General features: G+C 51.6%; 2 protein-coding genes and 1 pseudogene across 9 annotated transcripts; 1 reads left to right on the top strand and 2 right to left on the bottom strand.

Moving 5' to 3' along the window:
• The first annotated feature begins 49 nt into the window (after positions 1-49).
• On the top strand, positions 50-2,083 carry KLHDC9 (kelch domain containing 9). Of its 8 annotated transcripts, none has more exons than XM_036234752.1 (4): positions 50-700; positions 989-1,148; positions 1,235-1,433; positions 2,017-2,083. In XM_036234752.1, the coding sequence occupies exons 1-4, from the start codon at positions 177-179 to the stop codon at positions 2,025-2,027; spliced, it is 894 nt and encodes a 297-aa protein (XP_036090645.1). In that variant the 5' UTR covers positions 50-176; the 3' UTR covers positions 2,028-2,083. The 8 variants fall into 8 exon arrangements, with proteins under 8 accessions (XP_036090645.1, XP_036090648.1, XP_036090643.1 ...); XM_036234755.1 differs by having other exon boundaries at positions 1,216-1,433; XM_036234750.1 differs by lacking the exon at positions 2,017-2,083 and adding an exon at positions 1,671-1,953 and having other exon boundaries at positions 1,100-1,148; positions 1,235-1,442.
• A 74-nt stretch (positions 2,084-2,157) lies between these two features.
• PFDN2 (prefoldin subunit 2) lies at positions 2,158-8,231 on the bottom strand. Its single transcript, XM_016134049.2, has 4 exons — positions 8,112-8,231; positions 3,160-3,248; positions 2,931-3,054; positions 2,158-2,446 (listed from the first exon to the last, which is right to left on the bottom strand). Exons 1-4 carry the CDS (start codon positions 8,184-8,186, stop codon positions 2,273-2,275), a joined length of 462 nt encoding a protein of 153 aa, XP_015989535.1. The 5' UTR covers positions 8,187-8,231; the 3' UTR covers positions 2,158-2,272.
• LOC118613153 lies at positions 5,261-5,379 on the bottom strand (annotated as a pseudogene).
• Positions 8,232-8,233: the final 2 nt, after the last annotated feature.

The following is an 8,233-nucleotide window of genomic DNA, read 5'->3' as shown; positions in this document are numbered from 1 at the left end:
CCTTGTCTCCTGTCGCCACGGTAACCAGCACTTTACGACCTTCGGTTTGCGGCAGGAGGTCGCGCTGCAGCTGCGGCTGCTGCGGCGGTTGCTGGGCGACGGCGGAGGGTCCCGGGGGCGGCTCCGGGTGCAGGGACCCTCGGCGGGCCCGCGCCCCCCCCCCCGCACCCCGGGCAATGGCGGCGGCGCCCCGGGGCTGGGCGGGGGGCTCGCGCTGGACCTGGCGTCCGGTGGCCCGGGACGCGCTTCTGGCGCGGGCCTTCCATTCATGCACCGAACTGCGGGGTCGGCTCTATCTGGTGGGGGGCCTCCTGGCCGGAGGGGCGACAGAGCCGAGCGGCGACACAGTGGTCTTGGACCTGGAGGGGGACCAGGCCGTGCGGATGGGGGCGCGGGGCGGCCCGAGGCGCAGCCACCACGACGCGGTGCCGCTGGGCGGCCGCTGGCTCTGCGCGGTGGGCGGCTGGGATGGGTCGCGCCGCCTGGCCGCGGTGGCCGCCCTGGACACAGAGCGTGGAGAGTGGGAGGCGTGGGCCGCGGCCCCCGGCAGCTGCCCCCCTGCCGGCCTCAGCAGTCACACCTGCACCCGCCTCTCGGACCGAGAGGTGCGGGTGGCGGGCCGGGAGGGCGGGACGCGCACTCAGCGTCGCTTCGGAAGCATCTACACGTTAAGGCTGGACCCTGGCGCCCGCACCTACTGGTATGGCACCCCCCGCCCCAAACCTTCCCCGGTCCCTTCAGCTACACTCCAGAAACGCCAGGGCTCAACAGTTTCGCAGGCATTTTATCCACATCCTCAACCCACCGCCCTCCTTCCCGGCATGCACCGTGTCCAAGGTAGCTGAACCCTATGTACCCCGCCCTGCCCTCCACACGCCACTGTCCCATGCCTCCTTTTCAGTCCTTGGCCGAGGGGGTGGGGAAAGGGGAACAGCACTTACATTTCCCAGAAAACTTCCCTCGGGCCCGACTTTGTGCGTGTCCCCAGCTACAAGGAAGAAGGGGACCATACGGCCTCCCGCTCGGGGCACTGCGCTGCCCTGCTGCGGGGCCCCGGGCCGCGCCCAGCTCACCAGCTCTTGCTGTTTGGTGGCTGCAGCTCAGCTGAACCAGAAGTAGCTGGGCACTGGAGTCCCGGGACGATTAAGGTATCACCCATTCACACCTTGCTTAGGGTGCAAGGGGGCTAAAACTGTGATGCCCAAATCCCTCCAGCGCCTCCTTCCTCCTCAAGGACGAGCCAACTGTTGCCCCCCGTCTGATGGAACAGCTTGCCAAGTTTGTGAGCAGTGGGCGGGGGTCCCAGCAGGGGCCTCGGGGGCTGCGGCATCACTCGTGCTCTGTGGTGGGGCCCTTTGCAGTGATGTTCGGTGGAGAGGCTCTTACCAGACCTAGAGACGCCGTCTGCAATGACCTCTACATCTACGATGCCCGTAAGAGCCGTGAGAACTGCCAAGGGGTTGAGGGGAGAGTGGGAAGAGGGAACCCGACTGCAGAAAGAGGGGGAGCAGAGTGCTGGAAGAGGGAGGAGGGAGGCTTAGCTGGCGAGAAAGTACACACAACATGAAGTCTGGAGGCCCAGCAGTCACGTGAGGAGAGAGAACCCGGCAGGCCTCTGGAGGTGGTAAGGGCACCATGGCTGCCAGTAACCACCCCGCCTCACCCGACAGGCCAGTCTCCTTCTCTGTGGTTCCACTTCCCCTGTGCGGACCGCGGACTGAAACGCGTGGGCCACCGCACCTGCCTTTGGAATGACCAGCTTTACCTGGTTGGGGGTTTTGGTGAGGATGGCAGGACGGCTAGTCCACAGGTTTACGTCCTGGACCTCTTCATCTAAGGAGCAGTGCCAGAACACACTGCCGAGCCTCTGTCGTGCTGTCGACTCATAAAGCATTATCAGCAGAGCTACCTGTCTCATGTCAAATGCTTATTAAATTTCAATCTGAGAGTCAACAGTTGTCTCTGAATCTTTGTGGGTGAGGGCGCTAAATAAGTAAACACCTCTTTATTTGCAAGGGAAAGGATAAAACACGTGACCTCCTGATACTGCGAGTCAACTTGATGGAACCAAAAGCCACAGATCGTACGTATGCTTTTCCCCACCCTGTGCGAACTCCATCCTTAACAGTGGGACAAAGCTTCGGGCTAGAGCTGAGCATTCTGACCAAAACATTTAATTAACAAAAAAATATTACAACAGCAGAGAAAATAATTACAATGATAAAGAAAAATGAGAAGAAGTGGGAGTCAGGGTGGAGAAGAATGCAGAGACCTAGGAGACCAGCACTCCGGCTGAGCTGGCCTTGGCTCCAGCCCCTTCTGAGTTTTCCTTGGCTGACTTCTCGTCTTCCCCCATGAGACGAATGTTGTGCTTTTCCCGAAATTCATTTAGTTCTTTTCCCTTTGCCTGAAGCTGCTGTGTCAATGTCTCGATGATCTTCTGGATCTGGAGGGCAAGAGGTAGAGATTACACAAGCCTTCAGGCACCCCTTCCCCCACCTGGTACAGAATGCTTGAGGGAAGTGAAAAAGCTGACACCTCCAACCTCACCTCTGACCAGGTAATAAGAGTAGGCACTAAAACCACTCTTTTCTCAAACACGATGGTTCCTAAACTTCAGTGTACATAAGAATCACCTGGCCTGCTCGTTTACAAAATGCCACTTAATGGGCCCCATGTCTGCAGGCTTTGCATCGGGAGAGGGTCTAGGAAGCTGCATTTCAAGTTAGTGAGCAGCACCCTCACCACCTCCCTTGCACGTCGGCCCGGCCGCAGAGCCAGCAGCTTCTCCTCGGGAACCGGACTCAGTGCAGGGGCACGAAGCGCACAGGCTGGCGGGTTCCACGTGAGCTCCTGCTCACACTCTCACTCCCTGGCCCCAGTCCTCACCGCCCTGTCGCCTGGGGCTCCCACTCCCGGATCTCACCCACCTGCTCCTTGTTATTCTCCAGGGCAGGCAGCACCTCCTTGACCGTCCGTTCCACCAGCACCCCTCCAACCATGCGGTAGCACCTGCGGGTCTCATCCACCTCCTTCAGTGTGTCGATCACCAGGCTGGAGGAGGACAAGGCAGGCTCTGAGGACGGAGGCGCAGTCCGCTGCAGGCCCCCCAACACACACACATGCAGCACGGCCACCCAGCTTTCCTGGCTCCCTCACCTGTGCTCATTCAGCTCCATCTCCAGCTCCGCTGCCTTGGATGCCAGGCCTCGCTGTTCCTGCCGAAGGCGGTTGAAGCCAGCGATTACCTAAGAAGGTGAGGAGACAAAGAGTGACAAAGGAGACAATGGAGATGGCAGAGGGTCAAGACAACACAGGATGGCAGGCGCCACAAAGGTGCAGCAGCAGGCAGCTACGCAGGACACAAGTTTGCCATATCCAACTTCAGTCTGCCTGCAGTTCCATTCACCAGACACCGGATGAGTGGCTGCTGAGTGAGAGACTGCTGGTCCACCTTGCCGCTGACAGCTGCTGAGGAGAGGCACCTGAGATACCGCGCAGGGTGGCGAGCTACTGAAGCACCTGCACAGGAGCTTGGCCTCGCAGGTGATCCGGGCCGACGGACGGCTCTGAAGCTGGCGACTCCTGTTTGGGGCTACCCAGCTTCCCTCCCACTCGGGAGCTTCCCTCCTTGACACAGGGGTCCTCGGGCTACTGATCATGGGGGCAGCAACCTACCCTATACAGGAATCTCTCCACGGGAACTGAATTTTGGGTGGAAGTCAGCTGGAGCCAAGACACCTGGCTGTCCTAAAGATAACCCTATTCCTGAGATCCTCACAGCTGCCCTTGTTCTTGAGCTTTGTGTGAACTAGTTATTTAATCTTTATTTTCACTGTGTGCATGATCCAAAGACTTTTTCTCAATCTTTAGTCTGCTTCTTGAAACTCTCTTCCTTTAAGTAGCAACATGGTACAGTGGGAAAACCCTGAACTTTTGATTCTGACCTGAGTTCAAAGTCTAGTTTTGCCATTTCCTTGCTATATGACTGAGTTACTTGACCTCTCTTGGTTTCCTCATTTATAAAATGGAGCTAATATACCATAGGCAGAGTTTCTCAGCATCAGTACCACTGACATTCTGGGCTGGATAAGTCCTTGTTCTGGGGGGCTGTCCTGTGCAGCACTGTCGAATGTTGAGCTGCATCTCTGGCTTCTACGCACTAAAAGCCAGTAGCAACCAAAATTATCTCCAGACATTGCCAAATGTCTCGTTAGGGGGCAAAACCACCGCAGGTTGACAGCCACTGCCCCAGGGTAATAATGAGAACTGAACAAAGACGACACCACCAGTGTCTGACACAACTCGGCTCCCTCAGTGTCTGGGACCCTCCAGTTCTCTGGCTCCCCTAATCCTCCAGCACTCCTTCCTCTGTTCTAGAAGTTGTTCTGCTCATGCCAAAAGGAGATGGGATGGAAGATTCTATTCACAGCACTCCTCCCTTTATTACCTATAGATTCAACTGGTATTCTTGATTTCAACAATCTCCTTTCTTTATTCTAATTGACAGCAAAGTCTTCTCAGAAATTCTAGACCCACATTTCCAAGTCAGTGGAAGGAGCTTTGGAGCAAGACAAAATGACTTAAAAGTCTGACCACGAGCAAGTTATTTCTTTTTTGAATCTTAAAGTTTTTTACTAATAAAATAGAGATAGTATCTGTCCCATAGGATGCGGTGGGGATTGCGTGATTACATCAAAGATTTAGGGCAATATCCAGCATATAACAGACTGTCAATAAACAGTAGCTATTATCAGAGAACATCTCCACCTAAATGTCCTATGGATACCTTAAAGTCAGGTCAAAGCTGAGCTGATCATCTTTTACCAGTTTTAAAATATTCCTCCTGCCTCCCCTATTGCTGCTAATGACACTACTCTTACCTTCCAGGTAGGACATTGTGGCTCCAACTCTGAGAGCGCTGAACCCTAACCCACTAGACCACCTGGATGGTTCTACCTTTAAACACACCCTTATCCCATCAACTGACAAATTTACTGCACCTACCTCAGCAACTTCTCTGAGGCTCACTGACATCACTCCAGTTCAAGCCTTCATTACCTCTTGTCTGAACTAGCACAATAGTTTTTTGCATCATCTCCCTATTTTATGGACTCGCCATATCCAGCCTATACATTGTTGCTAATTTAACTTTCCTAACACTTGGATGAAAGGAAAAAGTTAATGACATAGTATTAGGCTTAAAGACCAGATTACAAAACAGTATATATATTACTTATTCTTTTTTTTTTTTTTTTTACGCCCACAGCATCCGGTCTTCCTAGGTGGTCTCCCATCCAAGTACTAAGCAGGTCTGACCCCGCTTAGCTTCCGAGATCAAACAAGATCAGGCACGTTCAGGGTGGCATGGCTGAAGATGGTATATATTGTTTAATTATTGTTTTTATTAATATTGTTTTAGTTAATATGGTGTTTATAAAACATGTACATATGTACAGTATACAGGTTATCCTCTCAAAGAATATACTCCAAAACAATAAGAACTGTTCTCTCTCAGTAGCAGGATCATGGGTAATTTGATTTTGTACTTTTTTCTGTGTTTTCTACATTTCCCACAATGAACATGTATTATTTTATGTAGTGGGGGGGGATCAATAGTACAACATACACCCTTCTTGACTCCCTCACTGCTACATTAAAAAGTTCCAAATTCTTTGTCATGCAAAGATGCAACTTACTTTAAGGACCACATCTTTCTAAGCTATACCTCATGATTTAAACTAACCAGTCACTACGCTTCATATCAATCTATGCTTTCCTTAGCTCTCCCCTTCTTAGCCTATTTCCATTGTTCAAATTTATCCAATCCTTCAGGCTCAGTTCCAGTATCTCCGCTATGATTGTGGTATAAGTGAAAAAACAAACAAACAAAAACCATCTGTTTGATTCTCAAGTCCCTCACTTAAAAGCCCTGCTCTTCCAGTTAATGACTTTGGGTAAGTTAACTAAAGCCTCTGAAACTCAATCGTCCTTATCTTTGTTATAAAGATACAACCTATTTCAAATGGCGGTAATTAAGCAACAGGATAAACTAAGTAAAGTGCATAGCACAATGTGTTACTTGTTTACAAGGGATATATGAGGCTCAAATTTGCAGCAATGATAAATCCTAACAAGAACAGTCTCAGAACTCAATCGTCGCAACTCCTCAGTCTCTTCTGAGAGCTTCTCTTTCTCCACCACGCTTAAAGATTGGTTCCTATTCTGCTCTTTTCACTTTCTGAACAAACCCTAATGATTTCATCAAGAACCACAGCTTTGTCTACCAGCCACACGCTAATTCTCTAACTTACAGCTCCAACTCATGTCTTTCTGTAATTCAAGATTTATAAATCTAACTGCCCATTAAATGTCTCTACCTTGATATCCCACAAGAAACCCAAACTCAAAATCCTTTAATTTATTCCCTCCCCTGAAACTTGTCCATCTTTCTATATTCCCTATGGCCTCAGCATCCATCAAAGACAGAAACCTGAGACACATCTCTGATTATTAATTTATCTCCTTTTCTCTACATTCAAGTTTTGCAGTCCATTTCAAACTTTAAGTCCACCTGCATCCTAAACATGTCAGGCCATTTTATGCCTGAGTGATTTTAAACATACTGTTCCCTCTACACAGAAAATCCTCCACTTATTTCTTTTTTTGACTAACTTCTCTCATCCTTTAGAACTGAGCTGAAAGATGGATCTCTTCTAGAAAACAAAATAACTAGCATTTGTTAATCACATACTATATTCCAGTCACTGTGCAAAACACTTTGCATACATTGTTTTGCCTAATAATCAAAATACAGTGATGAAGTAGGTACCACTAGGTTTTAAAAGGAGGCAAAGGCAGAGAGAAATAACTCACAGGAGGTCATCATCTATAAATAGTAAATAGATTCGAACACACGTCTGCCCGACCCCAGTGCGGTTTACAGTCTTAACCACCCTACTATATTATACCACAGCTTACCTTTCCCACCTCCCCGCACCACCCCCCCCAAGTCCTATAACCTCCTACTTCGTATGGGTCTCTCCCCTAGCCGCCATAAAGAAGGACCTCTGTGGAACACTGTAAATCTTATTGTTTGACTTGTCTTTTCTCAAATGAATCTGTGAGCTAACTTGAAAACAAAGTCTATATATTCATGTTTCCCTGTACCCCGTAGAGGATCTGGCACCGGGTAGACCCTCAAAAAGTATGAGGTTCCTTCTCCCTTCCTTTCCCCAAGTCTGAAATCATCTCTTCCCCCCTCTTCAAAATCCCATAGCATGTTATGCCTCTCTTAGGACACGTTTTGTAAATCTTATTTTCCCCAACAAGACTAGAACCCTTTGATGGCAAGGGACAGTTTTAAAAATCTTTATACAGATACCTCTGCCCGAGTAATCATTCAACGAATAAACTGATCAATGATTCTGTAATTAAAAGAGTTACTGTTTACGTTTTCTTTCCTCTCGTGTAGATGTCCTCCCCTTCTATTAAACGCTAGCCCCGCTATCAACAAACCATACTTCCCAAGCCACAGAGGGCTTTCTGATTAATTTGCGAAACGCTGCCCGATGCTAGGCACTGGGGGGAATGCAAACCTGGGTTAGAAAAGGGTTTCTGGTCTCTAAAGAAATTCGACCTAATACTGACTTCCGAATCAAAACAGTATAAAACACTGGACTGTTCGAGCATGTGTGTCACGCGGCGCTGCAGAGTCACTGCGATTGTTACCTCGGCTTCAGGGTCAGGTAACAGACGACACAACTAGCCCGCTGACTAAGGCCCCGGGATTAGTTACGAGCTGGCCCAGCCGTACCTTGCTTGAGGGTGCGGAGAAGTGGGGGAAGCGAAGACCCACCTCCCGTCAGGCCTGTGCACCCTCCCAGGCCCTGCCTCCGCGGCTTTCCCTTGCCCGAGGCTCACTCGGCACCCCAAGGGCGCGCGGCCCTCCTCCGCCCCGGCGCCGGAGCTCCCCGAGGACCCTCCCCTCTCTGGGGGCCCACGCGAGTGCGGGCCCGGGGCGGGGGCCTGGGCCAGCCGCGGGCGCCGCTCGCCGCGCCTCTTCTCCGGGCCCGGCCGGGCCGCCCTCCTCCGCCTTCTCCGCTCCTCACCTGCTCGGCCGACACCGCCCCCTTCCCCGCGCCGCCGCCGCCGCTCTTGCCGGCGCGCCCGCTGCTCTCCGCCATCTTCGCCGCCTGCCGGGCTTCCGGCGCGCGGCGCGGCCCCGCCGTGC

This window comes from Rousettus aegyptiacus, unplaced genomic scaffold, assembly GCF_014176215.1.
Source record: "Rousettus aegyptiacus isolate mRouAeg1 unplaced genomic scaffold, mRouAeg1.p scaffold_m13_p_17, whole genome shotgun sequence".
Lineage (NCBI taxonomy): Eukaryota > Metazoa > Chordata > Mammalia > Chiroptera > Pteropodidae > Rousettus > Rousettus aegyptiacus.
This window is presented reverse-complemented; position numbering and strand designations above follow the sequence as displayed.

Excerpts from the sequence above, each read along its gene's own strand:
- KLHDC9 (XM_036234749.1), top strand. The coding sequence starts at position 177 with ATGGCGGCGGCGCCCCGGGGCTGGGCGGGGGGCTCGCGCTGGACCTGG. Across the intron at positions 701-988 it reads CCTGGCGCCCGCACCTACTG|CTACAAGGAAGAAGGGGACC; the intron begins GTATGGCACCCC and ends GCGTGTCCCCAG. Across the intron at positions 1,149-1,234 it reads GGAGTCCCGGGACGATTAAG|GACGAGCCAACTGTTGCCCC; the intron begins GTATCACCCATT and ends TTCCTCCTCAAG.
- PFDN2 (XM_016134049.2), bottom strand. The coding sequence starts at position 8,186 with ATGGCGGAGAGCAGCGGGCGCGCCGGCAAGAGCGGCGGCGGCGGCGCG. Across the intron at positions 3,249-8,111 it reads GGGCGGTGTCGGCCGAGCAG|GTAATCGCTGGCTTCAACCG; the intron begins GTGAGGAGCGGA and ends TCACCTTCTTAG. Across the intron at positions 2,447-2,930 it reads TGGAGAATAACAAGGAGCAG|ATCCAGAAGATCATCGAGAC; the intron begins GTGGGTGAGATC and ends CTTGCCCTCCAG.